This window comes from Mytilus galloprovincialis, chromosome 14, assembly GCF_965363235.1.
Source record: "Mytilus galloprovincialis chromosome 14, xbMytGall1.hap1.1, whole genome shotgun sequence".
Classification (NCBI taxonomy): domain Eukaryota; kingdom Metazoa; phylum Mollusca; class Bivalvia; order Mytilida; family Mytilidae; genus Mytilus; species Mytilus galloprovincialis.
The window spans coordinates 13,699,038-13,714,473 of NC_134851.1; the positions used below are offsets into that span (position 1 = coordinate 13,699,038).

The 15,436-nt window shown below is 32.1% G+C and overlaps 1 protein-coding gene across 1 annotated transcript in view; it reads right to left on the bottom strand.

Moving 5' to 3' along the window:
• LOC143059094 (solute carrier family 2, facilitated glucose transporter member 5-like) overlaps positions 1 to 13,420 on the bottom strand; it is a 96,811-nt gene extending 83,391 nt beyond the window's left edge. The window contains exon 1 of the mRNA XM_076232581.1: positions 13,339 to 13,420. Coding sequence (XP_076088696.1) covers positions 13,339 to 13,414 — 76 coding nt within the window. The 5' untranslated portion in view covers positions 13,415 to 13,420. The remainder of the gene's footprint in view (positions 1 to 13,338) is intronic.
• Between the last annotated feature and the right edge of the window lie 2,016 nt (positions 13,421 to 15,436).

The following is a 15,436-nucleotide window of genomic DNA, read 5'->3' on the forward strand; positions in this document are numbered from 1 at the left end:
GACACAGCATAGGTTTCTGACACAGAATGAATGTGGTCTAATGAACTTAAAAGGTTTTTTTTGCCTTTGAGCAATTCACTATGCTGTTGAATATTAATCCTCTCAAAAAAAATTTTGAAGAAATTTTCTTTTTATTTATGAAATCTGAAATGAGAAAAATTTAACCTCCCCCCTTTTTTTCACATCCCCGTTTCCCTTTTTCCAAAACTGATATCAATTCAAATTTCTAATGGAGTTTGCAACAATAACTACTCTTTTAAATACATCATAAAATATTAAAATGTAAAATAAAGTGCTTGTTATCTCTGAATGGTAAAGATTGGTTGGTAGTAAAATTGAATATACATTGTTTATTGTATAAAACAATAAAAAAAACTTCATCAGCAACATTTTATATTGGCAAATTTCCAATGAAGTTATTTACATAAAGTTATTGGCAAATAAAAATAGAAAATGACATCATAGTCATGTCTGGCAAATGTCCAACATACATTATCTAAAAACATTTTAGATAAGATAAGGAAAAAAAGCTTCATCAGCAACATTTTATATTGGCAAATTTCCAATGAAGTTATTTACATAAAGTTATTGGCAAATAAAAATAGAAAATGACATCATAGTCATGTCTGGCAAATTTCCAACATATATTATCAACTACTATTCTATACAAAGAAAGATAACTCCAATTGAAAATTAATTGCTATTGCACAATATTGTACAATTAGATATTTCTTGCTATTGTGCAATACTGTGCAATTGAAAATTTCTTGCTATTGCACAAAATTTACTTGATATGGAATCCTGATTTGGACCAACTTGAAAACTGGGCCCATAATCAAAAATCAAAGTACATATTTAGATAAAGCATATCAAATAAGCCCAAGAATTTAATTTTTGTTAAAATCAAACTTAGTTTAATTTTGGACCCTTTGGACCTTAATGTAGAAAATTTGAAAACTGGACCAAAAATTAAGAATCTACATACACAGTTAGATTTGGCATATCAAAGAACCCATTTATTCAATTTTTGATGAAATCAAACAAAGTTTAATTTTGGACCCCCATTTGGACCAACTTGAAAACTAGGCCAATAATTAAAAATCTAAGTACATTTTTAAATTCAGCATATCAAAGAACCCCAAGGATTCAATTATTGTTAAAATCAAACTAAGTTTAATTTTGGACCCTTTGGACCTTAATGTAGACCAATTTGAAAACGGGACCAAAAATTAAGAATCTACATACATAGTTAGATTCGGCATATCAAAGAACCCCAATTATTCAATTTTTGATGAAATCACACAAAGTTCAATTTTGGACCCTTTGGGCCCCTTATTCCTAAACTGTTAGGACCAAAACTCCCAAAATCAAACCCAACCTTCCTTTTATGGTCATAAACCTTGTGTTTAAATTTCATAGATTCCTATTTACTTATACTAAAGTTATTGTGCGAAAACCAAGAATAATGCTTATTTGGGCCCTTTTTTGGCAACTAATTCCTAAACTGTTGAAACCAAAACTCCCAAAATCAATCCCAACCTTCCTTTTGTGGTCATAAACCTTGTGTCAAAATTTCATAGATTTCTATTCACTTAAACTAAAGTTATAGTGCGAAAACCAAGAAAATGCTTATTTGGGCCCTTTTTGGCCCCTCATTCCTAAAATGTTGGGACCAAAACTCCCAAAATCAATACCAACCTTCCTTTTGTGGTCATAAACCTTGTGTTAAAATTTCAATGATTTCTATTCACTTTTACTAAAGTTAGAGTGCGAAAACTAAAAGTATTCAGACGACGACGACGCCAACGTGATAGCAATATACGACCAAAAAATTAAAATTTTTGCGGTCGTATAAAAATGAAAGATATTCATTAATGATAGCAGTAAATTGGTGAAAAATACACTGGCTATCAACCAATCAAAACCCAGGATTCTAATACATAAGGTGTAATTATGTCTTAAAATCAGCCGATTTCTATTTTTACGCAATATTTAAATCTTTTTTTGTAAAAACAATTTGGAATAAAAGAGAATTTTTAGGCAATAAGCACAATCAGAATATTTGGCGATCAAAATATTTAGTGACACTCCCTAAAAGTAGAAACGGACAATTTTATAGATCGGTCAAAAAGGTTGTGTATGAAATACATTTTGGATACATTGAAGATGAAGAACATTTTATATACATTTTTATTTTGTTAATATAACATGTAGAGTTCTATTATCATGATAATAAAATTTTGTTGTAAAAACAGCTTAAATATATATATATAGTTTCAATTTGATTTTGATTTCTTAGAAAACCTAGATTTATTGAGTAACAAACTGAATCTACAGATATATAATTAACAATTATAAATATAATATATGAAAATCAACATGAATCTGATAAATCTGAAAACAATTAGATCCCACATACTAGGTGTTAGCATAGATGTGGGTATTACATCTATGGAATTTAAAAGTTAACATTGGTTAAGTGATTATCCTTACATTCAGAACACCAATGCTTTCTGATTCAATCATGCAACAGTTATGCTTGCTTTCAGATGCTTGACATTGACATAGGAGAAACAAAATGAGCATCATGAGTATGTATATATTTAAATTGAATGGTAAATGGTGTAAATAAATCTCTCTTGTATCTCGTGGAACACTAGATATATTTCTTGATGAAAAGGAAATGCATATATTGGTTGATGAAAAGAAATGCATATGTCATCATATTAGTTTGTTATCAAGTTGAAAACGTAGACAGTCCCACAATCACAACACTGTAAACCATTGAACACAAGAATGCATTTCTTTCCTATGAAACATTTCAAACTAACTCGGGTTTCAAATCCTCTTTTGACTTTCCTTTCATTAAATACTGTTCTGTTTTTCAAAATATCCATAAAAGCCTGTTGAAAAAAATTATTGGGAACCTAATTAAGGAATAACAGTACTGTAGTTGCATGAAGAGTTGCCACCGTCAAATGTAGATGTGATGGTCGCAAATGCAGTTTTACTGGCGACACGTAGCAGAGACAGTAAAACGGAGATTTGCAATCGTCAAATCAAAATTGACGGTGGCAACTCTTCAACTACAGTACTGTTATTTCGATTCTAATGCATTACAAAAAGAACCAGATGCTCCGCAGGGCGCAGCTATATACGACCGCAGATGTTGAACCCTGAACAGTTGGGGCAAGTATGGACACAACATTTAAGCTGGATTCAGCTCTAAATTTGGATTGTGATTAAAAAGTTGACACAGCATAGGTTTATGACACAGAATGAATGTGGTCTAATGAACTTAAAATATTTTTTTTGCCTTTGAGCAATTCACTATGCTGTTGAATATAAATCCTCTCAAAAAAATGTTTGAAGACATTTTCTTTTTATTTATGAAATCTGAAATGAGAAAAATTTAACTCCCCCTCCCTCATTTTTTTTTTCACATCCCCCTTTCCCTTTTTCCAAAACTGATCTCAATTCAAATTCCTAATGGAGTTTGCAACAATAACTACTCATTTAAATACATCATAAAATATTAAAATGTAAAATAAAGTGCTTGTTATCACTGAATGGTAAAGATTGTTTTAATTTATCAGTTGGAAGTAAAAGTGAATATACATTGTATATTGTATAAAACAATGATTTAAGTTGATTCAACTACTATTCATGCTATTCTGGACAAAGAAAGATAACTCCAATTGAAAATTTCTTGCTATTGCACAATATTGTGCATTTAGATATTTCTTGCTATTGCGCAATACTGTGCAGTTGAAAATATTTGCTATTGCACAATACTGTGCAATTGAAGATTTCTTGCTATTGCGCAATACTGTGCAATTGAAAATTTCTTGCTATTGCACAATACTGTGCAATTGAAGATTTCTTGCTATTGCTGAATACTTAATATAATAATTTTGGATCCTGATTTGAACCAACTTGAAAACTGGGCCCATAATCAAAAATCTAAGTATATGTTTAGATTCAGCATTTCAAAAAAGCCCAAGAATTCAATTTTTGTTAAAATCAAACTTAGTTTAATTTTGGACCCTTTGGACTTTAATGTAGACCAATTTGAAAACGGGACCAAAAATTAAGAATCTACATACACAGTTAGATTTGGCATATCAAAGAACCCCAATTATTCAATTTTTGATGAAATCAAACAAAGTTTAATTTTGGACCCCGATTTGGACCAACTTGAAAACTGGGCCAATAATCAAAAATCTAAGTACATTTTTAGATTCAGCATATCAATGAACCCCAAGAATTCAATTTTTGTTAAAATCAAACTAAGTTTAATTTTGGACCCTTTGGACCTTAATGTAGACCAATTTGAAAACGGGACCAAAAATTAAGAATCTACATACACAGTTAGATTCGGCATATCAAAGAACCCCAATTATTCAATTTTTGATGAAATCAAACAAAGTTCAATTTTGGACCCTTTGGGCCCCTTATTCCTAAACTGTTGGGACCAAACCTCCCAAATAAAATTATTTCCCTACCTACCTACCCACACCTGGCTTGGCCGGTTCGGGATTGGGGAAACAAACAATACTTTAATTTAGGCCTCGGGACCAAAACTCCCAAAATCAATCCCAACCTTCCTTTTGTGTTCATAAACCTTGTGTTTAAATTTCATTGATTTCTATTTACTTATACCTAAGTTATTGTACGAAAACCAAGAATAATGCTTATTTGGGCCCTTTTTTGGCCCCTAACTCCTAAACTGTTGGAACCAAAACTCCCAAAATCAATCCCAACCTTTCTTTTGTGGTCAAAAACCTTGTGTCAAAATTTCATAGATTTCAATTTACTTAAACTAAAGTTATAGTGCGAAAACCAATAAAATGCTTATTTGGGCCCTTTTTGGCCCCTAATTCCTAAAATGTTGGGACCAGAACTCCCAAAATCAATCCCAACCTTCCTTTTGTGGTCATAAACCTTGTGTCAAAATTTCATAGATTTCTATTCATTTTTACTAAAGTTAGAGTGCGAAAACTAAAAGTATTCGGACGACTACGACGACGACGATGACGCCAACGTGATAGCAATATACGACGAAAAATTAAAATTTTTGGGGTCGTATAAAAAAATACGATAAAACTTTAAAAAATGTCTAAATTTGACAAATAGAAAAAAATCGGCGAAACTTCATGAAAGATTTTGGCACAAAGACGTCATGGCTAAACATGACGTCATACAAATGAAAACTTACAAACTGGAGGTTATTACATTACCAGTACGCTTCAAATTGGGATAAAATTACATTAATACAGTGAATTCAGAGGTTGGTGTTGTTTTATTTTCAATTATGTAGTATAGTAATCGAACATTTGTTGATTCAATCAATTAAAAATGGTGTGTCCCTCCTAGCCTGGTCAACTGTGGATTTGACAGCAACTTTTAGCCAATGAAAAAAATTGTTACATCCAAATTGCATTAGAATCACAAGTTATACATGTTATAGATAATTGTTTACCTTAAGCAAACTATAAAATTTGTTTTTGTTTTCTATATTTATTAAAATATTAACACCATCGGACACAATTAAGGTTAGTTAGAACAAGTCAAATTGGTAAAAGGCCTGATTGCCAATAATGTTCAAATCAGAACCCAATACATTTAGGTTGTTTATTTTCATATCTTATCTTATGTACAATAATTTATAAAAAAATAAACTTCTACAAAATATATGAAACACATAAAAAAACAAAATCAACAACATCATAACCACAAACAAAAACAAACAAGAGGCTGTTAGAGTAACAGCAAACCAGGTTGACCTGCAAAGGTCAAACCCTGAACAGACTTTAACAATTATGAAGACACAATTACATTCAAGCTTAAACATATTAAAAAGTAAATGAAAATTAAATCACAAAAATACTAAACTCTAATGAAAATTAAAAAAAGAAAGTCCCTAATCAAATGGCACAATCAAATGATAAAACACATAAACTAGAGGCTCTCAAGAGCCTGTATCGCTCACCTGAATCTACTTGGGTTTTTGAAATCATATAAAAAAATATAAAATTTGGCTAAAAGTGACAACACAACCTCATTTATAAGGAAAGGAACATGTTTAATTTCATTCAAAAGTCCCCCACTGGCGGTCATCTTGGATGACGGATCGGCTACAAAGTAACAACACTTGGTCAGCACCTCATAAGGAACATTCATGCAATGTTTGGTTTTATTCCATTCAGTGGTTCTCTAAAAGAAGTCATTTGTATGCATTTCCCATAGGGTCCTATGTTAAACTAAGTCCTCCGCTGGCGGCAATCTTGGATAATGGATCGGCTACAAAGTAACAACACTTGGTCAGCACCACATTAGGAACATTCATGCCATGTTTGATTTCATTCCATTCAGTGGTTCTCTAAAAGAAGTCATTTGTATGCATTTCCCATAGGGTCCTATGTTAAACTAAGTCCCACGCTGGCGGCCATCTTGGATGATGGATCAGCTACAAAGTAACAACACTTGGTCAGCACCACATAAGGAACATTCATGCCATGTTTGGTTTCATTCCATTCAGTGGTTCACTAGAAGAAGTGATTTGTATGCATTTCCAATAGGGTCCTATGTTAAACTAAGTCCCCCGCTGGCGGCCTTCTTGGATAATGGATCAGCTACAAAGTAACAACACTTGGTCAGCACTCCATAAGGAACATTCATGCTATGTTTGGTTTCATTCCATTTAGTGGTTCTCTAGAAGAAGTCATTTGTATGCATTTCCCATAGGGTCCTATGTTAAACTAAGTCCCCCGCTGGCGGCCATCTTGGATGATGGATCGGCTACAAAGTAACAACACTTGGTCAGCATCCCATAAGGAACATTCATGCTATGTTTGGTTTTATTCCATTCAGTGGTTCTCTAAAAGAAGTCATTTGTATGCATTTCCCATAGGGTCCTATGTTAAACTAAGTCCCCGGCTGGCGGCCATCTTGGATGATGGATCAGCAACAAAGTAACAACACTTGGTCAGCACCTCATAAGGAACATTCATGCCATGTTTGGTTTCATTCCATTCAGTGGTTCTCTAAAAGAAGTCATTTGTATGCATTTCCCTTAGGGTCCTATGTTAAACTAAGTCCCCCGCTGGCGGCCATCTTGGATGATGGATCGGCTACAGAGTAACAACACTTGGTCAGCACCTCATAAGGAACATTCATGCCATGTTTGGTTCCATTCCATTCAGTGGTTCTCTAGAAGAAGTTCAAAATGTAAATTGTTAACGACGACGACGACAGACGACGACAGACGACGACGCCAAGTGGTGAGAAAAGCTCACTTGGCGTTTCGGGCCAGGTGAGCTTAAAAGGACATCATAATGGTCAGATCTTTAAAAGTACAGAGCTACGTCATTTATGTACCAAAGTAACACAAAAAGTCACTCGTAGAAAATTAACACACTGGTAGCAAAAATGAAAGATAGTACAAACAACACATTAACGGGATGTAATATTTGTACAGAGCCACGTCAAATGGATATCACAGAAAAGAGAGCAAACAGCATTATAAGGTTTGTGACACAAAATGAATGTGATCATGTGTTTCCTCACAGAATAATCTAATATAATTGAAGAATAAAATTCAAAATGACATTTGCATAAAGCAAAAATGTATAACACATCATTCAATATGTAAATGCACTTAACCTCTATTATGATCCTTATATTCATAAATATGACAATATTAAAAGAACGGTCAACTGTACATTGACATGTTTCTATGAGCACCTTCGATGAACAGCTCAACAAATTCTTTATATATAATAATATAACGGAACCCCACCATTTAAACATGTATAAAAGCAATATATCTAAATCCAAATTAACAATAACCCATTTCACAACTTCTCTAACCAGCTGTCTAATGTTTTGAATAGATTTGACTCTGATTCAATGCAGGGGGAACTCCTAAAGGTGAAAGAAAAGAAATATATATAAAGAAAGAAAAGAGCAATTCCATCATTTTTAGAATTAGTTTATAACTTTTTACTTTTCCTTACCCATATATCATTTATGGAATTAAAGCAAGCACATATCAAAAATATAAAAGAGTTAAAAAAAAAAAGGTGAAAGGAACCCATCAAACAGGTGATTGATAAGTTCAAAACAATTACCATGATTAAGTCATTTTAAAATTCATCTCTGGCCCTAAAATGCATAAAAGATGTATGATAAATAACATGTTATGTATCAGAATCAATTTCAAACATGATCAGTGAAATGAAGATGTTGTTCTCTCAAATTTTTGTACTATTTTCACATTTATTGAGCAATGTGAGAAAAATATTTCTCCTCATTAGTGAAATATCTGTTCTTAGCAAATGATGGGTCCAAATTTAGTTATGACTTTAAATTTTTCTTGATTTCTTTAGAAATGTTACGATATTTCTTCACTCTCAACAGTTAAATTTATATATTTAAAAAGCTCTGCAAGGACTCACGCTTTTTATTTTAAAATTTAACTGTCTTTATTGCCAGTGGAGAAATATCGTAACACAATTGTAACATTTATGGAATCTATATTACTCTCATGCATCCTCATGAAAAAGTTAGTTGTTTATGTGGTATGGGCTTTGCTCATTGTTGAAAGCCGTACGGTGAGCTATAGTTGTTAATGTCTGTGTCATTTTGGTCTCTTGTGGACAGTTGTCTCATTGGCAATCATACCACATCTTCTTTTTTATAGAAATGAAAATAAGTATTATCACAGATCTTAGTTAAAGAGCTTGGTCATTGTATCCTAAATTAAATTGTTTATTATAACATATAATTTTCTTTAACACAAGATCAGGCTGTGCACACTCCAAAAGTTTTACAGATTGAATTTGATGGTGAAAGTTTTTGAAACATAGCCTCCTACATGCATCAGAATTTAGAAACAGTGACTTTGGAGATCAAGTGCTTGTTCCCTGGTCAATTACAAAATCTAATTTGAAAAAAATGATCTTATTAGTCTCAACTATTCCTTTCTTATCCATACATAGTCATATCAATCACCTCAAATATACATCTTTCTAGTTAGAATTTCTAAAAATACATATATTAATAATATAGCATAATTCTATAAGACTATTCATAAGGGGTGTTAAGGGACCTTGACTATACCCATGATGGTCTAGCACAGTTGGTAATTGCATGAGAGAAAGTTTAATAAAAGTAAACCAGATGCTCCTCAGAGCACAGCTTTTATACATGTTATATGACTGCAGAGGTCGAACCCTGAACAGTTGGGGCAAGTATGGACACAACATATTTAAGCTTGATACAGCTTTGAATTTGGATTGTGATTAAATAGTTGACACAATATAGGTTTCTGACACAGAATGAATGTGGTCCGAGAACTTAAACTTAAAAACTTAAAAATTTTAAATTGGACATTTACCTATTACAGTCAAACGATCAGAATATTTACATGCTAGATCATTATAATAATTATAATAATATGATATTAAATATGTAGTTGTGTATTTTTATATTGTTTGTTGAGGGCAACAAAAAGAAAACTAGGCAGATTTGTAACATGTCAAAAAATTACATTAGAAATTTTTGAGTTATCCCTCTTGTATTAAGTTCAGCATTTGAAATTTTGTAACATGTCAAATTTTTCATTAGAAATTCTTAAGTTATCTCTCTTTGTATAGAGTTAAGCAATTAAATGAAATTAAATAAAATTGGAAAAATTTAAAAAAGAGAAAAGATAAATTTTATATTAGCATTTATATATTTTATCAAATCATATTTATGATACAGTTTGATTATTTTGTCCAGATATTATTTAAAGGCATTTCAAAGTATTATTTACTTCATTCTAGTAATTAAAGAACCTTTGTGAGCACGCTTACATACCCCACGTCTTCATATTGTCACTGGAGAAACAAAATCTCACTTCGCAAGTAAAATCAACACAATCAAGCGAGAGGAGTCAACAGTATAGTGAGGCAAATAAGTTCAAAGGGGCGTAACTCCTAGAAAAAAAATTGAATCGCAATTTCCCTTCGATATGCACAACTACATATTATGTCCTTATTGTCTGAAAAGGTTTCGTGAAATTCTGTTGTGTGGTTTGAGAGTAGTTGAGATGACAAACTGTTGCAGTAGTGCATAAATTCCAAGCGCGAGGAGTCAACAGTATAGTGAGGCAAATAAGTTCAAAGGGGCGCAACTCCTAGAAAAAAAATTGAATCGCAATTTCCTGTCGATATGCACAACTACATAGTATGTCCTTATTATCTGAAAAGGTTTCTTGAAATTCTGTTGTGTGGTTTGAGAGGAGTTGCGATGACAAACTGTTGCAGTAATACATTAAAGTAAATAAGTTCAAAGGGGCGTAGCTCCTAGAAAAAAAATTGAATCGCAATTTCCCGTCGATATGCACAACTACATAGTATGTCCTTATTATCTGAAAAGGTTTCGTGAAATTCTGTTGTGTGGTTTGAGAGTTGCGATGACAAACTGTTGCAGTAGTACATTAAAGTAAATAAGTTCAAAGGGGCGTAACTCCTAGAAAAAAAATTGAATCGCTATTTCCCGTCGATATGCACAACTACATAGTATGTCCTTATTATCTGAAAAGGTTTCATGAAATTCTGTTGTGTGGTTTGAGAGGAGTTGCGATGACAAACTGTTGCAGTAGTACATTAAAGTAAATAAGTTCAAAGGGGCGTAACTCCTAGAAAAAAAATTGAATCGTAATTTCACGTCGATATTCACAACTACATAGTATGTCCTTATTATCTGAAAAGGTTTCGTGAAATTCTGTTGTGTGGTTTGAGAGGAGTTGCGATGACAAACTGTTGCATTAGTACATTAGAGTAAATAAGTTCAAAGAGGTGTAACTCCTAGAAAAAAAATTGAATGGCAATTTCCCGTCGATATGCACAACTACATAGTATGTCCTTATTATCTGAAAAGGTTTCGTGAAATTCTGTTATGTGGTTTGAGAGGAGTTGCGATGACAAGAAACAGGACTGACGGACGGACTGACGGATGGACAGACGGGTCAAAAACATTATACCCTCCGCAACCCGTTGTGTGGGGTATAATAAGTGTACAGGTAAAAACTGTTCACTACATTGTATGTTTTACTATTGATAAATAACTGATCGACAGTTGTAGTTGTGTCTCAGTTTTGTGAACAAGAATATTTGAAGATTTAAGGTTGGTGTGTTTTGTAAATGTTTATAATGATTTTGAATATGACTGTTTGATATAAAAGAGTTTTATAAAATACAAAAAAGAACAAAAATATGATATGTACATGTAAATAACATTCTATATTTTTATCTGAAGTTTTGCAAATGCAAATATGATTTTGAAATTTGTTTAATCATTTGAATTTGAAATATAGTTTTATTGAACTTATTGATAGGCATTCTTGAGAAATATTTATACTATGAAAGATGTGTTTACATTTTAAATATAAAAGGTTCTGATAAAATAAATATTGTTCACAGGTAGATCTATGTGATTTTCATACTAGAGGATGATATTATTGCAGTAAAATTGTCTGCCATTTCCTGATTTAGGGTATGTATATTGAATTGTTATTATGTGCCCTTGATTGATATTATGATTATGTTTAGTTAATTTTTGATATTTCTAATTGAAACATTATTGATTATTCATAAACAAATGTTGTTGACTTTGAAGACTTTCTCTTGTGTTCATATTTGGATTTGAGAAATGTTATGAATTGTAATATTCAGAAAGGGAGATAATCGTGTTCTTATAGCTTTTATATAGCTTTGTATAAATTAATGTTTCTATTGTATTTAATTGATATTTGAAAAAGCAATCTTTATTTCAAGTTAAAGTTAATTGAATTTATATCTGCATTTCATTAGTCTTATGATGTTTTGTGTTTTTCTATTTTTCCTCAAATATTGAACTATTCAGCGTTGCCAATAATTAATGTTATTTTCGATATATGTATAATGTGAATTTGAATATATGAATACAATATAATAAATTCATGAACCTTACATTAGTGCTTTCATAAGCCAGTTTTATCGTTTTCAGAGGTTACATATATTATAACAGTTAGCCTGGCATAACGGCCCAATCTAGCTGCACGTCCCAAGGGCCAGGTGGGGAACAAATACCACATGATCGATTCAGTGCCAGTAGACTCTGAATCTAAAGTGAGGCTGAATAAATATTTGCATAAATTTTGATGTTTGATGTAAACCAGCAATTTCAAACCAATGATTAAGAAACATTGCTTCTGATTCAATTAATTTTACTCTCAGATTGACCAGTCCCCATTGTCAGTAATATAATAAAATAAATATATATTAAACAGGATAAATAAATACTAGTACCGTAATTGATGATCAAGGTATGAATTGGTGAACAAAGGAATTGTTTTGTTGTGAGTTATGCATCAAATTAGACTTGAAATAAGCTTGATTTTTTAACTAAAAAAACACTTGCTATCATTAAGCATTGTTATCACAAGTAGAATGTGCACTTTTGCAGATTTCATTACATTAAATGAATAGGAAAAAAAGGAGGTCCCTGTATACTGTTTTTTTTAACACCAGAAAACTGGGGTGTACACTGATTTAGAACACAGGGAATACCCCACTTTTCTTGACTTCAGCCTTACATGTTGAATATCGTACAAATTCAATATAGAAAACCATATCAAGGAATAAAATAAAATAATTTGGCTACCTACCTACCAATACCCTAACAACCTCAGTTGGGAGAGGGGAAACAAAGATATTTTTAATGTTGTCCTTATAAGTAATATATACGGAAAAAAAGAAAATAAATTCCCTTCTAGATATATATATTTATTAAGCTTTTGATCATAAACAAGAATCTGTTCAAGTTTGGTACAAATCCAGGATAGTTTAAGAAAGTTATTAAAATTTGAAAAACTTCAGCTACAGAGTGAATGTAATGTCATGAATGTTAAGTAGCAGAAAATCTAAGTCCTTTTATGAATAAAAATACAGATGAACAGGATTATTTTTTTAAATCTACTTCTGGATACTATCTTTTGATCATCATGATTATGAACAAGTTATTTAAATTTCGAAAACTTTAACCAAAAAGTGATTATTTGTGGGCGCCACATCTGCTGAACAAAGCTGACAGAACGTAGGATCGCTATGTCTTGCTTTTGCAACAAAAGTCCAAGGCTCGACAAAAAAGTATGCTAAACCGATGTATTCATTGACAAAGTTTTAAAATTGTACATGTAGTTTCTGTCTGAAGGATCGGGTTGTTGTCTCTTTGACACATTCCCAATTTTCATTATCAATTTTATCATAATAATATGCATTGAATATCAAAACTTAAGTTAAAACTTACCTTTATATGTTGCATCTACTGAATATAAACATGACAAAAGTAATATAGCTATTTGATGTAGCTTGAAATATTCCATTATTGCAACCTGAAATATAAAAAAAACTCCTTTAACAAGAATGTGTCCAAAGTACACGAATGCCCCACTCGCACTATCATTTTCCATGTTCAATGGACCGTGAAATTGGATAAAAAATATAATTAGGCATTAAATTTAGAAAGATAACATCATAGGAAACATGTGTACTAAGTTTCAAGTTGATTGGACTTCAACTTCATCAGAAACTACCTTGACCAAAAACTTTAACCTGAAACATGCACTTTCATTTTCTATGTTCAGTGGACCGTGAAATTGGGGTCAAAAGTTTAATTTGGCTTTAAAATTAGAAAGATCATATCATATTAAGGAACGATGTGTACTAAGTTTCAAGTTGATTGGACTTCAACTTCATCAAAAACTACCTTGACCAAAAAACTTTAACCTGAAGCGGGACAAACGGATGAACGAACAGACGGACTAACGAACAGACGGACGAACGAACGGACAGATGAACGAACGGACAGACAGACAGACAGATGGACGAACGGATGCACAGACCAGAAAACATAATGCCCCTCTACTATCGTAGGTGGGGCATAAAAATCAATTTTATTTTGGAATCCTCTACAATCATGACAATAATCTTAACTGTAAACAACAAAATGTAAATTTGTGTTATAAAGACCCAATATTTTAAATATGTTCCATTTTATAGAGGTTTAAGCATTTCTTTTACTTTTTGTTATTGACATTCATTAAAAGTCTTTATTTTTTCAAGCTACTGCAATTATCAACTTTATCTAACAGGTACATCTAAAAACTGTTCAGGACTTCCTCAGGGCACTCAGGACATACAAAGTGCACTCAGGACCCTTTATACTAGTCATTGTATTTGCACACAGGATGGGTGAATATATTCATTACATGCTACTTATTTAAGTGTTAAATTTTGGTAGAATTTGAAATCGAACTTGGATAGATACATGTATATGTTCATTCTTATAAAAATAATGAGGGCACATGTCACTGATTACACAACTGAGGGAATAGGAGGGGTCCTGATCCCGAAATCCTGGGCTTAAAAACATGAAATCCTGAAATCCAGGGCTTAAAACCATGAAATCCCAAGGTCCCGAAATTCGAATAAAGAATTCCCAGATCCCAAAAGGGTTCAATCCGGAAATCCCGAGCTGAACAACACCAGATCCCGGAGTCCTGATGAAGGTCCTATCCCCCCTCACAACTACTGAGCTGTGAATTATCCAAACAAAATTAATTGGATTATCTTTATTGTTGTTCATTGTTGTTAGTACAGACTGTTATGTTTAAAATTAATAACACAATGTTTTAAGTTTTCCGGGATTGTTTAATGTAATTAAATTTCAATTATGCAAAGTGAATTTTACGTTTATGGAGAAAAAAAAAGAAAAAAAACATTCAATGTACTTTTTTCAGTTTATTTTCGTCAAAGAAAAAAAATATAATAGCCTTTCAACATGTCATAATTATTTAGACTAGTGGGTCAGCATATGATTTGCTTTATAAAATACTGAATCTATTCTGTGTATCTTCATGCCCAATATACTGAGACAAATATACCGCATGAAAAAAATATTTGGAATCAAAACGGAAAACCACAAATATTATAGAGAGCGAAGTTGGTCTTTTTTAGAGAAAATATACCATGCATACACATAAGACAGATGCATTGGGGAATTATGAGCTGTCGGAATAATGGGCTGTGGGAATAGTGGGCTGTTGGAGTAATGGGCTGTCGGAATAATCATGATAATGGTTGTTGGAGTAATGGGCTGTCGGAATAATCATGATAATGGTTGTTGGACTAATGGGATGTCACTGGTCATCCTATCAACACAGACATGACAGATGTTGATATGATCTGATAATTTTAGAAACATAATTAGTCCCTGGATCATTAGTATTCTATATTTAAAGCTACAATAAAATTAAATCACTTCTTCTAATAGTGATTAATTTGTACATTTTGTACTACTCAAATAAGTGATTATACAAGAAAGACAACTCTTACTTCTAACCTTT